This window comes from Oculina patagonica, chromosome 6 (genome assembly GCF_052425735.1).
Source record: "Oculina patagonica isolate OP01 chromosome 6, crgOcupat, whole genome shotgun sequence".
In the NCBI taxonomy this organism is placed as follows: Eukaryota; Metazoa; Cnidaria; class Anthozoa; order Scleractinia; family Oculinidae; genus Oculina; species Oculina patagonica.
This window is the reverse complement of record NC_135763.1, coordinates 3,591,330-3,614,248: the sequence shown is the minus strand read 5'-3', so window position 1 is coordinate 3,614,248 and position 22,919 is coordinate 3,591,330. Positions and strand designations below refer to the sequence as shown.

The following is a 22,919-nucleotide window of genomic DNA, read 5'->3' as shown; positions in this document are numbered from 1 at the left end:
CTAGAATCGCTTCTCTGTGTTGATGTTCGCTTTAGTGTAATAGATTTCTTGGATGAATAGACAATATCATCCAACATGGGCAACATTAGGTTTAAATTAGCTAATAAGTGCGGAGCTCTTACGGACACGTCTATTCCGCCATCTTGCCCGTACCAGTCCGCTGTGGAAAGGCACGGTTTTAGCCTGCAGCCTGTTGCTAACTTACTGCAAGCTGACAAGGAGGAAGCAGAGGAAGACGACGAAGGCAAGTGTCACGGCTAAGAAAACGTCAAAGAATAGCAAAGAAAAACCTGGCAAAAAAGCCACAGCTGGAGAGAAGCCACAACAAAAAAAGGAAAAGGGAAAAGTGCCGGGCAGTTCAGTAGAGCGAAGTAAACTGTTTAAACCTTCTCCATCATCTGGACCATCCTGGTCACCAACGCCCACCATGAGAGGAAGAAAAGCGAAGGTGTGTTCGGGCAAGAGACAAAATAACGATTATCTTATGTGCGAGGGGCAGGGGGATAGCAGCTACTTTAATAGCTGACACGGGATCCATAGGTCCAGGGTTTGTGCCTTGGCCACTGATATCGTGTAGTGTTCTTAGGCCAGACAGTTTACTCTCACGGTGTCTCTCTCCACTCAGAGTATAAATGGGTTCTGGGAAATTGTTGAGGCAACCTGGCAAAAAAAGAGATTGATAATCTGCAATTTGCTAGACCCTATCCAAGGGGGATAGCTATGCTACTAGTCGCTTCATAGCATGGAGTTAAGCGCCGTTACTGAACAGCTACTAGGCTCAGAGACAGACGTTTCAAACGTTATATTAATAATTTATTCTAGGTACACCCTAAAGCAAGCCAAAATGGAAATGTGGTGGGGGGCGGGGGTAAATATACACAGTTACCGTATTTTCTCGATTAAACGCCGGGTCACAAAGGTTGAGTTGGAAATAGGCCCCTCGGGTACTTGAGGTATAATAAGCTGTAGGTATATTAGCCAGATACAATTTTGTCAAAAATAATGAATAAAAACCGTTGTTAATGAAAACCGGGCAGGAATAAACTGCACGGGTCAAATAAACGCCGGGTCAAATAAACGCCTACCACGCTAAGTTTGAAATAAACGCCGGGACGTTTAATAGAGAAAATACGGTATGCTATACAAAAAAAGAAATTATGACAAGAATCCCATAACAACCACAAAGCTTTTCTCAAGGAGAGAGAGAGTTAGTGTCCAGGACTTTTCACTGTGTTTTCTTATCTTTTATCGTTTTATTCATTTCCTTAATTCTTTTTCTCTAGACTAAGAAATCGTTCGGTGCTAGTAAGAAGCTTCATCTTGAAAGCCCTGCTCTTCCAAAAACGACTGACACAAGTCCTTCGGCCAAGCAACTTGCCGCGTCTGTGGAATCATTCGCAAACTACTTAAAACACTTTGTTCGTCCGGAAGAAACCGAGCCACCGCCGGCGAGATGGTCCGACGACGAGCCGGCAAAATCGGTTTCCCGAACATCCTTCCGAAGACCCTCCGACGAGCACCGACTGTCTCGCGAACGAGCTTTGCAGGCCGAGGTAGAGAATTGGCAGCTTGCCTGGAAGGGCGAGAAAAAAAGAAACGACAAATTGATTGCTGATGTGGCGTCTCGTGAGAAAGAATGGTCTAGGCGGGAGGAGAAGTGTCGTCTTGAGTATGAAAGTCAAATTCACGAGCTTAAACAAGAGCTGTTTGTTGTGCAGGCGAAACTAAATGAGACTGAGATAGAAGCTGACACGCGAAAAAGAGTAGCGGCAGGAGGGAACCTTGAGGTGAGATTTAGATTCTAATTCTTATTACTAATAATAATAATGATGTTGATGATGATAATGATGATGACGATGATGATGATGATGCATTTTTATAGCGCTCTTTCTTAGAAATCTAAAGCGCTCTACAATCTTAAAAAAAGTTATCTAGAATAGTCACTTAAAAATAACATTTAAAAAAGTAGCCTTATAAATAACTTAAAAAGTTGTAATAAAAACCTAGTCTAAATAATCTTATAGCTAAAAAAGTACATTAAATTATATTAAAAATAAATCTCATCAAAAATGAGTTTACATCAAAAAAATTAACTCTACATTAAAAAAAGGCCAGTTTAAGACGGAATCCGCCAGGACGTAGACTATTAATTGGACAAAGTTTTGTACCAAAGTTATTTACATCTTATTGCAAAATTCTTTGTCAAAAAAAATCATTTTTAACAACACCAAACATCGAAAACCAATATCGAAGTTTCACTGGAATCTACTGAATCGCTTAAAAGGCGATGATTTTACAAAATAGCTACACGTGAGATTTTACTTTTAGTTTATATGGTTCTTGTGAACTTAAAAATTGATTTTCTAAAGCCTCTGATAAGAAATTGTTGTTGGTTTTATCACGGAGAATTACTTACATCTTTAGCTTTTGAAAAGGGTAGAAAATAGCGCAATAGGATTTAAATTATTCTGGTACTCGATTTTTTGTCCAACTAAAATTATTATTACTCGATTTCCTGATGGGAGGCGTGGTGGGCTAATAGTTTGAGCGCTGGACTCACTTGTGTTGTCTCTTCACCCAGATGTATACATGTAAATGGGAACCGGCGACATAATGCTAAGAGGCAACCCTGCAATGGACTAGCATCCCATTCAGGGGGGAGTAGAAATATTCCTAGCCGCTTAATACTACGGAAACCGGGATACGCTCCGGCAGTGTGGGCCGCTTGGCTCGTGGCTTCTTCTTTTCCCCTCGATTTCCTGATAAATTACGTACAGAAGTTGGTGGTACATCAAGATCAATATCCCTTTATTGATGATTTTCTTTCTTCTCATCTCCCGTCGGTTTGTATTGTATTGATGTTGTAAGGAGAAAAGATGTTGATCACTCGTGTGGTTCCTCTCTTAGGGTGCATCTGAAGAGGATCTGAAAAGGCTGGAGAAAGAAGTTCGTGAGCAGGAGCAGCTGTTAACAGGATATCAACAAGAAAATGAGCGACTTTATAAAGAACTGAAACAAATGCAGGCCAAGGAAAAAGCTAACGAGGCCAGAATGTTCAGTGAGAACCAGAAGCTAGGTAAAGAGTCGGTTTTATACTTCTTTGAATGTGTTCTTTTTCTTTCAATCTCTCGCGGCCCCTGTGAAACAAATAAATGAACGAACGAACGAACGAGCGAGCGAGCGAGCGAACGAACGAACGAACGAACGAGCGACCGAACGAACGAACGAACGAACGAACGAACGAACGAACGAACAAACAAAAGAACAAACGAATGAATGAATGAATAAAGTATTTTTTTTATTTATTTTTACTTTATTGAATGCGTTCTATTACTTTTAATCTCTCGCGGCCCCTGTCAAATAAATAATGAATGAACGAACGAACGAGCGAGCAAACGAGCGAACGAACGAACAAACGAAAGAAAAAACGAACGAATGAACGAATGAATGAAGTATTTTGTTTATTGCGTTCGACGAAGGAGAGCGCAAGCCTAATTCTGTTTTGCGTCCTGTGTCTTTTGAGTTGGTAGGCCTGTGCACTGTTATGCGGAATGAATCGAGCAGTAATGCGCGCGCAGGTGTATGGACTCCAATTTGGCCGCCCCGGTTGATTTTTGCAGGGGCAAGTCTCGGCCGCGAAACTGGTGCGACGATATTTTAGTTTTCGCATTGAATCGTCCCTTTTGTCGTCTTTGGTCGCTGTTCTGCACGCGTGCTTCACGAATTCGCTAGAACATTTCGTTTGGTCGCTAGATTGTGTACTTAGTAAAACTGTTTACTTTCGTTCTCGTACAAGAATCGCCTCTTCTGTCGTCTTTGGTTGCTGAACTGCGACCAAAACTGACCGTTGCTTGTGGTGAAATAGCAAATGTTCTGAGTTGTATAGCTCAGCGGCCATTGTGCCACTTGATCATGGCTTGTGATCAAATAACAAACTTTCCGAGTTATGTAGCTCGGCGGCTGTTGAGCCACTTGATCATTACTTGTGATCAGAACACGGCGTTATCGAGTGATGAGGCTCGCATGCACGGTGTAGACGACATCAGAGCAGATGAAGCGATCGAATACAACCGAACCATTGTTCAGTCAGATGAAGCGATCGAATACAACCGAACCATTGTTCAGTCGAGTAAATGCGGCACCGGAAGCATTCTTTTGTATAACGTGACCAAATCACGTCGTGCACAGAGTTCTGTCCAGACTTCGATAAATGATACCCACAATAATTATGATAGTAAGCTTATAAAGAGATATGAAAGAGATGTCCGTGTTGTAGCTGGAAAGAATGGCGATAGGAGTTGTTCTGTTGCTTTGATCTCTACAAATGCTGAGAAATCTCAGGCTGTGAAAAAAGCAACAGGAAACGAGACAGAGAACCATCTCGAATTTCTGTTCGTAGAGTTACTAAATTGCTCAGAAGAAAGAAATACAGAAGTAGACTTAAAAAACTACTGAAACATAATTTCCCAAGCTCCTCACGTATTAGAAATTTTGTAGCAATTACAAGAAATGGTTTATTTTGTGTAACTCTGAACATTTTTACAGTAAATATGTTTTTTTTCATAAACAAACAGAAAGAGAAAAAAAGATACAAGTATTGCACTGGTAAACAGAAAGAGTTATCGATTGACATGCTTCAAACAAAGTCTGACTTCAGTCACAATAGCGCTTTTGGTCATATTTTCCAAAGTTCAAATTTAAAAGGATGTATGCTTCCTGCAAATGAAAGTTGTAATTTGCCTTGGGTATCTCAGTAATGAGAGACTTTTTGTGGTGGGAGTGGAGACTGTTTATTTAGGTCAATTTCACACCAACTGTATGGAACTGCAGAGTTGCATTTTCAAATTCGTGCTGCTCGTATTAGGCACTTGAATAATCATCCAGAATTTTATGTTGAGAGCGTTTCTGACAATAGTTGGCAAGACTACATTCAGCAAATGTCAACACCGGGAACTTGGTGTGACAATGTAATTATCCAGGCAGTAACTATTTTTAGTTGAAAGCAAATTCTGCAATATTAATTCATACTTCAATATATTGCTGTTTCAAGTTAAAAGTGCTTTCTATGGAATTCACATGTTGCTGTTTCAAATATAAAATAATGTTGTCTGTAACCTTAAAGGAACAGTGCCACAGCTGAGTTTAAGTTTGAACTTTGAACTGTGTCGTTACTTTCATACTTGTGTGTTACACATAACACACATTCAAAGACAAGCAATTGTCATTCATTCTTAGAATTAATAAAGTTATTGTTCACAGTTTATTCGCCATCAATGTTGTTAAATTATTCTTACAAACATTTCACCTTCCTCTTTTGTCCCATCATCAACAAATTGTACAAGAAAAAGGGGAAATCTCAGTCAACACCAAAAACTACCCCTCCTTTCAGAAGCCGTACTCGAACGCATTCCCCTAATCGCTGATTACTACTAGTTTATTTTTACTTCTTTGAATGCGTTATTTTTCTTTAAATCTCGCAGGGCGCCTATGGCAAATTAAGTTGTGTTCTATTTATTTTGACCAACTGTTTCGGTCTACATTCACTGGTTTTGGTTAACGTTTTTCAACAGACCGCATCTCTGAACGTTGTAAAGATTGATTAATATTGAACAACCCTTTTTGCCTGTTTAAACCGAGCTTGGTACCCAAAAATAAACAAACATATTAAAGCACAGAAACTGTAAACGAGCGTCTTTGGCCGCGGATGGCTCGGATGGAAATGGATTGCATTTTGAAATATTAAGGCTTCACTTTTAAAGTTTTTTCCGCGCGTCTTTAAAAAATCGCTATTTATAGCCGTAGCTTGATTTCTATCCGGTTATATCTTCCTTTTAACGTTCAAAGATAACGTTCTTCATGGGTAAAGATGCCTACCACTAATTTCAGAGCAGTTTAGACCAAAAACTACGAAATCCCCGTGACGTAGCTCCTTTAAATACTAACAAACAAAGTGTTATTTTGATTTTCCTAAGCGAAGGAATAGTTCCAACGCTGTGGCATGCCATTTATGATATTAAAACCAAAAAGTTTCGGAACTCTATAGGTTTTAATATTTCGGCTTTTACTGTTCATGTAAGTAACGGATATGAAGACTGCAGAAACAACGATTCGAATGAACTGCCGAGTGAACAGCCAAACATGCGCATAAGCACGTGAAAGGTCTGAACAAACAGACTGAGCAGACGAAGGTCGAAAGTGCAGAAAAACATCCATAAGACTGACTGACTAGAGGGTTTACTGACTAGATGGTAAAGAAAAAAGTCCTAATAGTTATGTTTGTGCAAGTAACTGACGCAATGAGTGGCTATGCTGGTTTACTTAGTAGTGATCTGTTGTCCCTATTTAATTTTATCGCTTAGGTAAATTACCATTGTTAGTTATATTGAAGAAATTATAATAGTGAGCTCACTAATAAGTTTTCCTGGATCGGAGTAGATTGTCATGAAAGCTCAGAAAGTCTGCCATTCTCGTCTGGGGCACAGTGACAGACCCCTTAGAGAGATAATTATTTCGCGAAGAGTAAGCTAGAAAAAAAGGGGGTAAGCGCGCGCGGGAAGACGTTACATTGATCTTTTATCCGTATTGTAACGTATCGATAAACTCAGTAAAAGCCAAATCAGGGTAAATCTCTCTAAACCACGTTTCAAACTGTGGTACCACAGCTGGCCCTACGTGGCTGAGCTAACTGTTTACAATCTATACCGATGAAACGTTTACAAAAAGTTTAAAACCGGCAAAAATCTAATGACCTAAGTTAGGAAAGTTCGTTGGATGTGTTTAACAATTGATGACGAGATTACTTTACTAAAATTGCCGTAAACTAAATAAGCTTTCGCAGTTAATATGTTTTAAACATTGTTATTAGGATTTAATTTCGGTAAATTAAATCTCTTAAAACCAAAATAATTTACTCACCATCGGAAAAAGCTGAGCGCTTGGCACGGAACAAACTCGCTTGGTCGTTTTCATTTGTTAGCTCGCGACGGTTTGTTGTACACGCGTACTTTAAATTTGAACGCTCGCATCATACGTGCGCGTGCAATCTGGGCACCAAAAAGAGTCTGTGGGTATTAGCATAGCGCGCGGTTAAAATTAAGTGAGGGAAAAGTTTTGACGTCTCTGGATAAATCCTTGATATAAAAAAACCCCAAAATTGTACGAAATTCGGCTACGTTACTTGACGACTGGCTATTGGGTTTTACTTGGTAGTAACCGCGGTTGTCTTTACAAAACAAAAACAAAACAAAACAAAAAAAAAAAAAAAAAAAAAAACTGTTTCTTGTTATATTATCTTCGGTTTAAAACTAAATTATTTTATACCTAACAAAATGGCAAAATCCACTAAAAATTGTCGGGCCATGAGTTCCTTCCCGGATACATCCAACCGTCTTTACAAAGAAATTGAGTGCCGTAGACAAACCATTTCTTTGTGGGTACAAACAAGTCGAAACAAGGTCGTTTTATAGACGTATTCGCCTATCTTGAAACGAAAAGAGGTCTAGCACAACTGACCCACGGAGGACTGGATCTTGAGTCGGTCATGGTCCGCCATATGGTGGGATCGAGAGCCGGCATATGGTTAAAGCAAATTGTTATTTTGATTTTCCTAAGCGAAGGAATAGTTCCAACGCTGTGGCATGCCATTTATGATATTAAAACCAAAAAGTTTCGGAACTCTATAGGTTTTAATATTTCGGCTTTTACTGTTCATGTAAGTAACGGATATGAAGACTGCAGAAACAACGATTCGAATGAACTGCCGAGTGAACAGCCAAACATGCGCATAAGCACGTGAAAGGTCTGAACAAACAGACTGAGCAGACGAAGGTCGAAAGTGCAGAAAAACATCCATAAGACTGACTGACTAGAGGGTTTACTGACTAGATGGTAAAGAAAAAAGTCCTAATAGTTATGTTTGTGCAAGTAACCGACGCAATGAGTGGCTATGCTGGTTTACTTAGTAGTGATCTGTTGTCCCTATTTAATTTTATCGCTTAGGTAAATTACCATTGTTAGTTATATTGAAGAAATTATAATAGTGAGCTCACTAATAAGTTTTCCTGGATCGGAGTAGATTGTCATGAAAGCTCAGAAAGTCTGCCATTCTCGTCAGGGGCACAGTGACAGACCCCTTAGAGAGATAATTATTTCGCGAAGAGTAAGCTAGAAAAAAGGGGGTAAGCGCGCGCGGGAAGACGTTACATTGATCTTTTATCCGTATTGTAACGTATCGATAAACTCAGTAAAAGCCAAATCAGGGTAAATCTCTCTAAACCACGTTTCAAACTGTGGTACCACAGCTGGCCCAGAAAGCTTGCACCTACATTCGCGATAAACTCAATAATGACACTACATTAACCTCCAGAACAAATCTCACTACTGATGACATCATCTCCCTTTTGGAATTTGTTCTTTCAAACAACTACTTCGTCTACAACGACTGTACCTACAAACAGATCCACGGCTGTGCAATGGGTAGCCCGGTTAGCCCTGTTGTAGCTAACCTCTGCATGGAGGTAATTGAAGATTCAGCTCTGATTAATTCCACGGTACCACCCAAAATTTGGAAAAGATATGTGGACGACAGCTTTGTCATCATCAAGAGAGACGCCATTTCAGCCTTCCACGACACTTTGAATTCCATCGACCCCAAGATCTCCTTTACCATCGAAACTGAAAGCAATGGCCAAATCGCCTTCCTGGACACCCTCGTTAACAGAAAAAATGGCAAAATTACCATCGAAGTATACAGAAAACCTACACACACAGACAGGTATTTAGACTTTAACTCGCATCATGAGAAGAAACACAAAATCAGCACAGCTTCCACTCTTCTGAACCGCGCGTGTAACCTCCCAAGCACCGCAGACGCAAAATCGAGTGAAGTCAAACATATCTCTGATGCCTTAAAAGCGAATGACTACCCCCAATCAATTATCTCTAACATCTTAAAGAAAAAACGCACTACAGAAACAATTCCCTCTCCGGAGGAACTTGTTGGTTTGTTTTTTAAGTGGGTCGAGCCATCAGAATCATTTAACTTGGCTTGTCTGCCCTATATCAATGGCCTCACCGAACCGCTTAAAAGATTGCTTCAAAACAATGGAATTCGTGTCGTCACCAGACCCCACAGAACCCTTCACCAAGAGTTTCCTTCACCAAAATTCAGACCTCCCAGCCACCTTCAAACAAATGTGGTCTACAAGATTCCTTGTAATGACTGTAATTGGAGTTACATTGGAGAAACCGGCAGATGTCTACAGACGCGAAGAAAAGAACACATCAGAAACGTCAAACATTGTAACAAAGGATCGAACATTGCAAACCATGCATGGATGAATGACCATCAAATTGATTTCAAAAATGCAAGAGTCATTGACAAAGGAGACTATCGCGTGCGAAAAACTCTTGAGTCATGGCACACTGCCATGACAACTGAAGCGGACAACAATGCTAGGTCATTACCTCCACAATATTCTATTCTTTTAAAATAGTTCTCTTTTATTATCATATTCTCACTATTTTCCTTGTCACCTTTTTACGCATTTTTATTCTGTAATTTTTTCACACATTTTTACCCTATATATTTATTCATTCGCGCCATTTTTATCATTCGTTTAAGGCTGCAGTTTGGCAGCCGAAAGCTTATATTTTTAAATTTTTAACCAGAGAACGTTTCTAAAACCTTAAAAAGGTGTTTCCAACGTTCGCGGCGCTTCTGGCCGCTTTTGTAAAGTTCGTACGATCGAAAGCAAAAGAGAAAACAAGAACATTGAGAAGCTTGAGAAGCTTAAAATCGGGCGCTTTGCCTTGAAAGGCAGGGTTCAGTACAGCAGAAACCACGAAGCAGTTACTTAAGTAGCACTCAGTCCGACTGTGTTTGTGTAAGTCACAGGGCTTGCATGAGCTGTATTAGTGTGCATAATATAATATCTAGAACGTTGTCGAGATTGCATTATTACTTAATGACATGATGGTTTCAATTTATAAATGTATCTCACACAATACAAATAAACGATTGAAGTAGACGACTATAGACAATGTAAAGTTTTAAGACTTAGCAAAGTGCAGTGTATTGGTAATACTGTAAGGTGCGGTTTCACCTGAAGGTCGTGTGCTTTTCGTTATTTTCCAAGCATTGCACTTTGATGGGACAGTACTACAACTGTTTACCGGGGAACTACTATTGTCAAGAAAATGATCACAACTTGTTGATGAATGATTGAACATTTGTTTCATACCATTACTGTAATAGCAATTGATGAAGGCTTTCAGTCCTGAACCAAAGTATAAGGACTGGGAAATACTGAAACCCATTATCAGCCACCTTAAACGGAAATATCTTGTTGGTGTTTCAAGGAATCCAAGGAAACTTCACTCATCCCATGTATCTATGTATTGCGGTATTTTGTAATTTTTTGAGTGATTTTTGGGGATGTTTGGCAGGTGATAGTTTTTTTTAAAAGAATTAGTAAAATTTAGACAACTAAGAAAAATTGAAAATTTAATGTGAATTTAACATTGGAATTTGAAGTTAGAAATTGGCAGACGGACACCAAACAGTCCCGTGACATCCTGGAATGTTTTTGCATGGGGGTCAACTGTGTGATGATGTTTCCATTTTTTTCTTCAATCCCCACTGAGAAAGAACTGATGTTGGTGTTATGTTGGTGTTATCACATGTAAAGCCTTTAACAAGGTATGAAAGAACACAAGGATTTAAATTATTCTGGTGCTCAATTTTTGCGTAACTAAAATTAATGTTACTCAAATTCCTGATGGATTCTGTCTTAAACTGTTACGAGCTTAGTATTTCCAAATTATTGCATGTCAATGTAAGGCAAGACAAGACATGCCTTGGTTCTTATGTAATTCTCTTAAAAACACATAAGATATTGACTATAATTTTGTCTGTGCGATGGCAATTCACAGTGGGGTGGTCTTGATGTGTCTTTAACTTGTAGACTGGACTGGACTAGTAAAACGCGGACTAGTAAAACGCGGACTTGTAAAACGCCTCTAGACACTTCGAATTCCTTGGCCACAATCATCTTACGGCTCTCTTCAATACATAATGTCTCAAAAAAACAGTAACCTCAGAAAAAAGTCAGAAGCAAATAAGGTCGAAAGACCGAATTTGAACATATAACGGCAAATGTTCTAATGTCACGAACGTAGGAGTCGTGTAGGCCCGTCACCTTTATTTACCACATACTGCCCCCAAATTAAAACAGTACCCTCAGAAAGAAGTCAGAAGCAAATAAGGTCGAAAGACCGAATTTAAACATTTAACGGCAAATATTCTAATGTCACGAACGTAGGAGTCGTGTAGGCCTGTCACCTTTATTTACGATTGACTGTTGATTTCTGGACGGGCCCCGTTCTACCTCGTGCGAGCAATACAAACGACTGCACTCAACAGACGTCAAGTAGTGGAAAGAAAGAAACATATACACACAACTCATAGCATCAATCCCGTTGTTTTAGTAGGGGTTTGCAGAACGAACATGTGCTATACTGCAAAACATCTTCACGCTAAAACAGACCATAGAGTGCTCAAAAAAGCTAGAAATATGCCGTCGAAGAAACACACAAGAGCTTCAAACACAAATTGTTTCGCTCGCTAAACCGTTTAGTTTTATCCGATTTACAAGCGCTTGTTTTACAAGTCCGCGTTCTACAAGTCCGTGCTTAACAAGCCCTCGTTTTACAAGTCCGCGTTTTACAAGTCCGCGTTTTACTAGACCTCGTTTTACAAGTCCGCGTTTTACTAGTCCGCGTTTTACTAGTCCGCCTTTTACAAGTCCGCGTTTTACCTGAGTCCGCGTTTTACTAGTCCGCGTTTTACAAGTCCGCGTTTTACTAGTCCGCGTTATACTAGTCCTCGTTTTACAAGTCCGCGTTTTACTAGTCCGCGTTTTACTAGTCCAGTCCAGTCCTCGAAATACAGTATGCCAAAACTCCCCGCCCTCTAAAGATAAGTCCTTGACGGTTCTTTTCGTTTTTCGGTGCCTATTCATCTTCGGCATCTTTCTCATCCACCTCTCGTTCTGTCCTGTGTCTGTCATCACACGAAAGAAAAGCTGATTCTCAAAAAATCTGCCACAAAAGGAAATTGACAAAAACAATATGAAAACCATATATCGAGAGTTTCTTATTCTAAAATTTTATCATACGTCTTAATTCAGAGCTACAAAGAAGTTCCTCCGTTTGAGTTATTGATACTGTTCTTACAGTACCTCTTTCCACTAGCGAAATTTTACAAAATTCCTTCGCGGCGAAAAGGTAGCGCGAATCCAGAACAGACTCCAATCGAGAGTGGGTTAATTCTAGATTACTATTAATTAACTATTACAACATTCATTTTTAAAATAGTTTCCCAAGCCGACTAAGCTAACAAAACGTCGAGTGTATCTTTCAGTAAACAAAACATGCCGTTATGACGCCGGAAATACCCCGTGACTCACGCAAACCTCCGACTTACGTGCTACTACAGTCATTCCTTTCTAAACATTTTTCTTTTGACCACCACCGTACCTTTCTACCCAAAAAACTCATGAAACCGCCCGGTTTTAACCTGTTTTAACCTTTCAAAAATTAGAGCGTTCGAAACTAAATAAGATCCGTAATCACAAACAACATACAGCCGTTTACCAGCACTCTTTAAAACTCCTGAAACCCTTCAAAATCAGGCAAAATAAATCTTTGAAATAACCTTTATCAATGTTTCTTATTTTTTATTCAGTTCTATAAAATGCCTTTCATACACTACTGTCAAACAAAAATTTCAATTTCCTCAAAGTTTCAAGACAAAAGAATAACAAATATTTCGTGCACAATGTAATTTGATTAAGCCAATATTATCACGTCTAAAAATACTTCAAGCAATTCAGTGAAAACCCGTTTTTTTTTCGTATCAACGAAAACCACTTTCGAATAATCAATACATGAAAATAACAATAAGATCAAAAGGAAGAAAGGAACCTTTCTAATTATTTGAAGACTTTCAAAGCCGTGATATTATAGTCAGGTGCCCAGGAGTCCAAAATGTGACACCCACGGGCATTTTTGTCTGATTTTTGGCAACATAGCTATTTTTACTAAATCGAGTACGCTGATTTCGAAAATCAATGTTGCCAAGCTTAATTCTTGCGTTAAGATGATGTTTTGATGCATTTAATTATGACGTCATGGTCCAAATAAGGAATTTTCTTTCCTTTAGCTATTTTAAGCATAATTCATCCAGAAATTCGTTCAAATCATTATAAGTATACTGTAAAATGATTTTAAGAATTTTCTGATAGTTTTTATACCGTTTCTATGAATATCAAGCCGTCCAGTGAGAATTGACCACGCCCTCCCATAAAAATTCACTTTAGCGCGGGTATAGTGTTATCATTTTGTTTAAAAATGAATGTGATTCTTGTATTAATAGATAATTGTAATTGAATTGCTCCACAAACATCAGCGATGTTTGACATACACCATAACGACTGCTTTTATCCACAAAGAGAGTGGCAAGGAGAGACAGAAGCAAGATAATGAAGCTGAGAATTCTCTACATTCCACACAACAAAATCCGGGTTGTTCTTGTCACGGACAAATGAGAAAAAAAAATTTGCCAAGAAAGATCTCGTAACTCTAGAAATAAAACAAGATCTTTCTATTGGACAGACTCAGCTTGAACGATTCGTGGAATGGAGGCTACTATCTTCAGACAGAGAGGAAGAACGGGAACGGGAAGAAGGGATGGAAGACAAACTTTCGTGACCCTGTTCGCAAGAATAATCCACCTCTATTTGCCAGCCTTTATGAAGTTAAAAGTGCTGCAACTAGCCGCAAAAAGAGAAAGACTTTAAATTTGCATGGAAACCAGAGTATTCTATGTTGTCTAGTGACGGTGTATGAAGGCAGGCGCGAGATAAACATGCAAGCCATATTGTAGCATCTGAGGTATAAAGCCGGTGCCACTGTTTCTCGCAGAAATGAACCCCACAAGTGTGAAACAAGTCAATTTTAGAAGACCTTCTCAGAAGAAAAGGTCAAGTGCCTAGAGTCAGTTTGTTCTTCGATGGCTTCGCCCTGGTGGCAGCATACTAATTATGGTGGCAGCTATTGACAAACCAAAAAATGCAAATGCTTTCGGTGGGTTTGCGGAATGTTACGTGAACACTGTTTTACGGAAAGGTCCTGGATACCAGAGGATTGATGTGTTATTCGATGGGAGGCACTCCATAAAAGCAACGACAAGAAGTCGACGCTCCGAGAACACGGCGCGGCCTGTGAGCAGAGTCATTGAAGTACGTAAGAGAGGTTCAGTTGCGGCCGATGAAGTGGCGAGCATTTTTGGCACTAGCAGACAACAAAGCGGACTTTGCACGGATTCTCTCAGATGAACTTATCTCGCAGGCACTGACTCTGCAATCGTAGTATATCTGGTGGTTTTTCATACGAAGTGGATTCTGCTCAGATCCTGGCCTAGATGTAGCCTTTTTGAGATCCAACCAAGAGGAAGCCGATACGAAGTTTGTTCGATATGCAGTCAGTCATAGCGGGCATGTCGACAACATAATAGTTTCCACTCGAGGCACAGACTTGCTGTTACTTCTCCTGGCACATCGATCGCGCTAAGCTCTCATCAACAGTGTGGATATGGGCAGGAACTTAAGACAATCCAACGTAAATAACGTCAGAGGATGTCTCAGCAAATCTTCCTAATAACTCGTCAAGTTCATTGTTACGATCACACACCATCACCGGCTGTAACAGCACCTCTTTCATCTGTGGAGAGTTTTCACAGAACACTTTGTTCTTCTCTTCTCGGTCGGCGAAGTTGTCCTCGAAGCTGACACCACTACCTCCGCAGAAAACGTTTGTTGAATGTAAGAAATCCGATCTGACCACTGGCTATATATGTGCCTCTTCGCTATGAATTTAGAAAAACGCATGCCATGTGCACTGGGCTGTGTAGATGCACCAAGACCGACGCTAATTTCTATATCAAGCTGCGCTAAAGCGCTTTAAAGAAACTTGTTTGAAAAGCAATATTAGTTCAGTGTTTTTAAAAAAGTTCAGAAGATATATAAAAAAATATTTACCGATATTGATTAAAAATATTATAGACAGATTTAAAACTGAAAGCAAGGAGCAATGTTATGATCATTTTGAATTCGTAAATTTTACATGCGTTCAACCAAAGTCTTTATCCTATAACAGACAAAGTGCATTGTGAAATAAGTTAGATTCAGCAATATACAAGACGAACAATAAAGTTTTATCTCTAACTATAACAACGATGATATATTATGACATTAACTATGATGTTATTTTCATTTATTTTATCACAAAACTTAAACGAAATGCTGAAACAAGGGAAAAATTGTAATGGCGTCGTTCTTGATGCTTGCTAGCTCGTAGCTTCAGCGTGGCACAACGACAATATTTTTCTTTCTTAATGCAACTATAGCGATTTGTTAATACAAAAATCGCATTTGTTCTTTGACAAAATAACAAAACTACACCGGTGATAAGGTTCCCGCGATAGGGTGAATTTTGTTTAAGAGGGCGTGGTCAATTGTCACTGAAGGGCTTGATTTTCACAGAAACAGCGTAAAAACTCTCAGAAAATTCTTTAAATCATTTTTACAGCACACTAACAATGCTTTAAATGAATTTCTGGATGTATTATGCTTAAAATAGCTAAAGGAAAGAAAATTCCTTATTTGGACCATGACGTCATAATTAAATGTTTCAAAACATCATCTTAACGCAAGAATTAAGCTTGGCAACATTGATTTTCGAAATCAGCGTACTCGATTTAGTAAAAATAGCTATGTTGCCAAAAATCAGACAAAAATGCCCGTGGGTGTCACATTTTGGACTCCTGGGCACCTGACTATTATGCATCCAATCCGCGATAAAATTTAATTACAACAAAATCCAAGTTCTCATTTTGAATTCCATTTTTTTCAGTTGATACCTTTATCCAACTTGTGAAAAATTCCATTCAAGTTCCTATTAATACTGTACATTCCCAATGTTTTGCTCAGGTCTTCAGAAGCGTCTTACTAACCAAATCTAAAATAATTCCAAAACATGCTGTACAAACATTCTACTCTTTGTGACAAACGACTTGACGACCAATTGTTCAGAAATGAAAATCGACACAGTTCTTGCTAAATAAAAAAAAAGTTTTACGGCGGAGTCAGGCTCAAAAAATATACCGCAAGATCACACCCCCATTCATAGTCAGAAACCAGCAAACCATCTAGTTTGCTAAAAAAAACACTGCGTGACATCAATGACGTTACCCTTTTCATTTACAAAAATAACTTTAACTTGTCAAAGTAAGTGCAATTTCACAATGGTGGATATCAGTACAGTATGGGGCCCAGTTCTCGGCCGGGTCCAGTTCTCGGCCACTTTGTGTTTAACGCGTTTTTTCACACTCCAGTTGAATCAAAAGAAAAAGGTATTTCCTTCAAACGATAGACTGATTCATGTGCTTTAAGTATCTTGAGTTTGATCGTTCAATTCGATATAGAAAGCTCACACGTCGAGTTTACGCGGAGGTAGGTGAATTTGCATTCCCGAAAAAGTTGTTTGTTTACGGCTCCAAATTCATGGATGTAGTTAAATTCGTATTTTATCCAAAAGCCCCCACCATACGAGCTAATTTTTGGCATGTGAAACGTAGAATAATTCAGCTTTCTGCTTTAGTTAACTTTTCGTTGAACCGTTGTATTTTTTGGTCTTAATTTACTTCGAAATTTTTTCTTGCGAAGTTTGCGTATTTGCCAGTTCTCGGCCACCCTGCTCGCTATCACAGCTTAGCGCTTGGTTTTTAATATAATTTCATCTGCTGCTGCCAGAATGAAAGAAATAAATGTTTTAAAAATAAAATTCAATCTTATCTCTAAGTTTTTAGCTGACTCTTGTCTTGTCTATTATTTCTACAACACCTAAATCTTTCAAGACCTTTTCACTGCAAAATAAACCATCTAAATGCACGGGTCACACAATGCGGTTTTGCCAGAACCTGCACATAGGCAACTAGGCGCGTTAAAATCCTTCTTTTCTAAAGTAAAACAAAGCATCACAAAAATAATTTGGGATCGATATAGTATAAATAGGTTTACAGAGTGATTTTATGACTGTGAAAATTAATTGAGCATTTTTTTACAGATAATTACGCACAAGCTTTTTAGTGGCCGAGAACTGGGCCAAGGTGGCCGAGAACTGGGCCCACAAATGGAGCTTTTATTTTTATTATTGCTCGGGCAAATTAATTTTTGACCGGTCGATAGCTTTACACCAAAAGCTGAATAATGTAGCTAGCTCTGGGAGAAATTTCAAGTTCCTGCGGTTCTTCTGAGGTAAGAAATACAAGTTTACGTCAAAAGTGGCTGAGAACTGGGCCCCATACTGTACTTTGCCCCGTAAGCTTTTTTTCTCTGTCCTTCCGCCGAAGCAAAAAAAACACAACCTGATTACACATTAACCCAAAAGTCGACCAAGTGTGCCTGCAACGATTTCCTGTCAAAACTAAAATGAAAACCATTGCGGTATGCGTCACCCGTAGCGGTTTTGTAGCAACCCCAAGCTATCCCCGTCTTTTTGGCCGCGCCAGGAGACTACGCTCTAGGACGACCAAAGGGTAAACTATAAATCGGCCACGCCCGATTAATAAAGAATAGTCTCCGCGATTGTAAGATACTTCGAGTAGAATTTCAGAGATTCTGCTACATAAAGGATTAAGGTATGTCTCTAACTAATCTTTGGGTTAACAGATATTCGCACAAAAACCGACAAAAACGGGGAACGCTCGTCTTAACACATCAACTCGTATGGTTCGAAAGTTCGCGCATGCTCAAATAGCGATCTTGGACAATTTCTATTCTGATGACGTAATTGTTATTCGGACGAAAATAGAAAATTTTTCCCTGGTATTTACTAGAGTTTCCTTCGGTGAAATTCCTTAAAATTTGGCATATATGTTATACCTTTTTAACTGCCCTTTTTGCCGTTTTTTTTAAAAAATTTGTAAGCCAGTTTTTTTGCTAAGTCAAAAAAACACAAAATAACCAAAAACTCAAAAACGACCTGGACAACCCCTACTTTTTTTGTTTTTAAAAGTTCCTTCTCATCAGATTCAATCCGTTGGGAGAATTTCAAAAAATTTCACCGAAGAAAATAAACGAAATTTAAGATCAAAGCCATAAAAAAACTAAAAAATAGGACTTTTTGAGTAGATGTAGCTCAAAAACAAAGTCCGTTATTTTAAAAAAGAATAATGCACAACATATTTTAGTCTTTGTTTTAATATTTCGGCAGCTTTTATTTAACTAGTTTAAAAAATAACGCGAAAATGATCTCTTTGGTTACATCACTTGTGCGCGCGCCGTAATATCTCAAAACCCTATGGAGCCACCTTAAATTGGCAGAGCAAAAGTCATTTATTGGCAAAATCACGGCCACATAACAAACAACGATGATTTTCGAGCATTGTAAATGACATACAAATTGAGATAAACTTGAAAAACTTCGGGCCGACGTTTTCCAAGTTTACCCGAACGCAATCCGTTTTAATCTTCTCTAATTGCCCTTTCATGCCCCTTTTTGGCCTTTCTGTGTTTCTTCTGAGTTCTTTTTCAGTTTAAGGCCGTTATTGTGATACCGGTATTTTAGTTAATACTATGACCAGGTGGTCGGTGCCGAAATTGCCTAAAATTGCATGACATAGCCCCATTAATAAGAACGTTTTGATTTGTTTATTTTCTTGACATGTTTTTGATGTATTTATCTTGGCTCTGCCACTTATTGACCTAGAAGATCTGGAAGGAGGGGTCTTTAAATTAATCGTGTAGTTGTTGCTCTTTGATACGCTGAGAATTGTAGAAAACCAATCAGAGTGTCAAAGACTGTCGTCGCCGTTCACTGCAAGCTTTACTCAGACCGAGGGTTCTCTGATCTTCTTTACAGGTCCGTGAAATGGAAGAGATCATTAAACGGCGCTACCCAAACTCCTTGCCTGCTCTCATCTACGCGGCTGCCTCGGCACCAGGCCAGGCGCAGGCTGTGGCGACCGAGTCACCTCGTAAACAGTCTCCGACTTATGCATTCCTCGAGAACCGAATGAAGAAACTGGAAACTGAGCTCGAGGATAAAGACGAGGAAGCCAGTAAGAGAATACGTTGCATAGAACAGAAATACAATGCATTGAGGCTGGAGTACGAGGATAGGATTAAAGACTTAGAAAACGATTTACAAAGCGCGAATGAACGGTATGAAAAGGCGTCCCGATCAAACACGCGAGCTAAAGTCTTTGAGGAGGAACTGCAAAGAGCACGTGAAGCGAATGATGAAAGAGTTCAACAACTTCAGACTGAAATTGAAGTTCTTCAGGACGCTTTATCTAAAGCGACAGCACAAGACACTTCAGGCGGAAAGGCCAGCCGTAGGAGACGACTTGAGCTTGAAAAACTACCAAGTGACGATTTAACTAGCGTAGTTCAACCTCTCAAGGAAAAACTCGAAAACAAGGAATTAGAATTGGAGGATTTGAGGCAGACATGCAATCGATTGCAGCGTGAGAGAGAGCAGATGCTTGCTTCGGAGGGGCACAGAGTGGAACAGCACACCAGCCCCAAACCAGATACGCGAGTGGAAGAGTTAATACAAGAAAATAGGCGCCTCAAAGAGCAGGTCTCGCAGATGTCGCTCGATATGGATCAACAGCGGGTTCGGTTCCAGGCTTCTCTAGCGGAGACCGAACGAAGTGCCCGGCTCTCTCGGGAGGAGGCAGCTGACCAGTTGGCAAGTGTACAGGCTCAACACAAACGCGACGTGGAACAGTTAAAGGCTGGATTTGCTGCCGAGCACGGATCTTCTAAAGTAGCAGAGCTTAAGAGCCAGCTAGCGGGACAGGAGATAGTTATTCAGAGACTTAAGGCTAAGATGGCCGATGTTACTGTTAATGCAGAGGCTATGGCGGCAACTAAGGTAAGGCGAGGGTTTTGGTTGAAGAACCTTCTAGCGCCAGTTTTTTACTCTTTAGAGCGGTTTTCACTTGAGTGTCGAAAGTACTTTGCGTTTGCTTTGGTTTTGCGTTCACTACGCTTGGTGATTGGTTTAAAAAATTCGCGCCACTTTCTCGGCCAATCAGGAGTAAAACCAAAACCAATCGCGACTCGCTCGCGCACGTTTTCCCGCGCTTCGTACCAGCTACATGTATTTGCTTCGAGTTTTGATTGGTTCCCTGGATTGTCTGTGTCGTTTGTGATTGGTCAGAGTAATTACTTTGGTTTTGGTTTTGGTTTTGGTTTTGGTTTTGGTTTTACGACACTCAAGTGAAAACTGCTCTAAGCCCCAAAGCTATTCCTAATGATGAAATTAGAATTCGGAGCAAAACTAGTGTCCGTCACTGACAGTGACCTTTAGGTTTTTTAACTGACGTCTGAAGCAGCTGAGGTCAGAATATCGCTTTGTATGATTTTTATTTTTGATGAATCCATCCAATGTTCGGTCATAAGAATCGTTTTACACAGTGGAATCCCCGCTAACTGAGACCTCTCCCAGGAGGACATTCCGTTAGCGGAGACCACTCCTGAAAACTCTTTCTGGTTCGAACGGTGTCCGCTTGTTATTGGTTTTCGCGGAAATTTTTTGAAATCCTGTTGAAACCCTAATTTTCCAGGCTTTCTTGCAATTTCTTAAAAAGGAACACAAAACTCAGAAAAAAATTTTTTACTTGAAAATATATCTTGCTTGTTATAAAATCGTTAATGTAAATAAATGTGTTTAAACTATTTTTTAAAATTGCTTATTGCAAATCGTTTCCTACTTTATGTTAGGTTCGCGAGGAGTCTCTCCAGCAGCAAGTGAATCAACTTCAGGCGGATCTAAGACGCGCTAAACAGATGTTCACACCAGAAATGAACCACTTCGACTCACTGGAGACTAAAATAACTGCTCTTGAACAAAGACACTCTCAAAGAGAAGTAGACTTACAGAGGATTATAGAAAAAACGCATCTCACTGCAAAGATCGAGAAAGACGAAACAGAAGCAAGATGGCGGCAAGTCGTTCGACAGAAAAATCGAGAGATTGATAAATTTCGATGTGAACTGGACGCTATACTTGAGGTGCTAAGTGAACTGAAACGCCAGGGTGTGGTCATACCCTTGCAGAATGGAGGGGGGTTTGCGCCGTAAGAAATTCCTCTTTGATTGTAAAATGTCTGCACCCTTTTTTGGTCAAAACGTAAACCAGAGTCAAATCTCAAGTCACCTAATATGATCCAGTGGGTGACCACCCTAAACAAAAGCTATTGAACAAACATAAGGTTTTGTTTACTATGCCGTGCAATGTGACTTCATCATCTAAGTCTGTGGATGAAACCCGAGTTAAGTAGAAGTATCGAGCCATTCCTATGACACTAACAAACCATTCCTGTCGTGTACTCTATTTATGGTTCAGGTTACCGTTATTTATTGATATCAAAATATAATCAGTTCAGAGTCACTCACTACCATTCGTGTTTCACGGTGTAGAATTTTTGAAGAAATATTTCGAACACGAGAAAGGTGGTTAGCTTAAGTTTGTTTACAGATCGAACATCAAGAAGAGGGTTGTGTCTAGTTTGAGAATCATCCAACAGTGGCAGCCGACTGGCAACCTCGTTCCCAGGGTCTACTTCGCTTTCAAGATGGCGGCTGGACGCGGAGTGCCAGAGTCTTCTCACGACGAGCCGCCATTTTGAAAACTCGTCTTTGAGAAGACCCTGGGGACGAGGTAGCAGCAGTGGAACACCAAGAAGGGGACATTAAAAAAGCGATTCCAAAGGTATCCCTTACAGAGTTAAGCGCTGTTGCCTTCAACCTCTCATGAGACAATTTTTCGAATAAATAAAAAAATAAAATAAATAAATCACTATATTTAAGTGTTAATGCATTTTACACTGAAAATAATTAAACAAATTTGAACCCGGGATCAGCGCCCTTACCACAAGGTCACGCTGTCCTCGAAGCATGATCGTCGGCATAGGCCAATTTCCATATATAACTCGAGGCGCAGGAAAATAAAGCAAAAGAAATCAAATCGACGTTTATAAGAGACGAATCAATTATTATTTTTTCCCTTAGCCTCGAAGCCAAGTTGGAATTTTGATTTATCGAAATTAGCCTATTGTCCTTCGCTCACGTTTTTTTTTTTTTCATGAGATGACGAACCATCAGCGTTAAAGCTATATCTGTCTTGTCTCTTAATGTTAAGTCTAGCAACATCGGTTTTATAAAACCATTGCGAGAGATCAAATATTACAAATCAAAATGGGTTTAGCTGCAACTTGACAGGGTGCTTTATTGCTTCCGCAATAAAGTGAAAGCTCCATACGGCTTAGAGTTAGTGAAAACAAGCTTCGTGCGCTAGGATTTCTGGGATGGTTAGATTGGCGGTTTGTTCTGGGCGAAATTTTCTTCCAGAACAAAATGCCAAAGCCAGTGAAATGTGTTTTTTGGCTGCGCTTACAACGCTGCAACGTACCTGACCCACGTTATTGGATTCCAAACAATGAAGATCTTAAAGCCTGAATAAAAATGACAAGTTTTCTGGATCTTTTATCAATGACGCCATTTTGTACTTGACCGCACTAACCAGAAGCGCTCAGTTACCTAACCGAGGCTTTGAAGTGACTCACCTCAGAAACGAAGCATGTGACAAATGTTTTGCTAAAAACTTTTAATTATCGAGCTCAATTTTAACGTCAGTCCCCAGCCAAAGAAACAAAACACTGGATCGTTGGGTCTTTTTCGGCATCGTGGAAGGAAAACACACGATACAAATTAGACAGATTTTAGAAGGTCGCGGGAATTTACCAACCCTGACGAGTTTTTTTTTTTTTTTTTTTTTTTTTTTTCTTT

At 39.6% G+C, this 22,919-nt stretch overlaps 2 protein-coding genes across 2 annotated transcripts; both read left to right on the top strand.

Annotated features, from left to right (window-relative positions):
• The first annotated feature begins 427 nt into the window (after nt 1–427).
• Nucleotides 428–3,193, top strand: LOC144656538 (centrosomal protein of 162 kDa-like). Its single transcript, XM_078516762.1, has 3 exons — nt 428–448; nt 1,284–1,787; nt 2,908–3,193. Exons 1-3 carry the CDS (start codon nt 428–430, stop codon nt 3,154–3,156), a joined length of 774 nt encoding a protein of 257 aa, XP_078372888.1. The 3' UTR covers nt 3,157–3,193.
• A 15,797-nt stretch (nt 3,194–18,990) lies between these two features.
• LOC144658950 (centrosomal protein of 162 kDa-like) lies at nt 18,991–21,397 on the top strand. Its single transcript, XM_078519462.1, has 2 exons — nt 18,991–20,001; nt 20,853–21,397. The coding sequence occupies exons 1-2, from the start codon at nt 18,991–18,993 to the stop codon at nt 21,210–21,212; spliced, it is 1,371 nt and encodes a 456-aa protein (XP_078375588.1). The 3' UTR covers nt 21,213–21,397.
• The last annotated feature ends 1,522 nt before the right edge of the window (nt 21,398–22,919 follow it).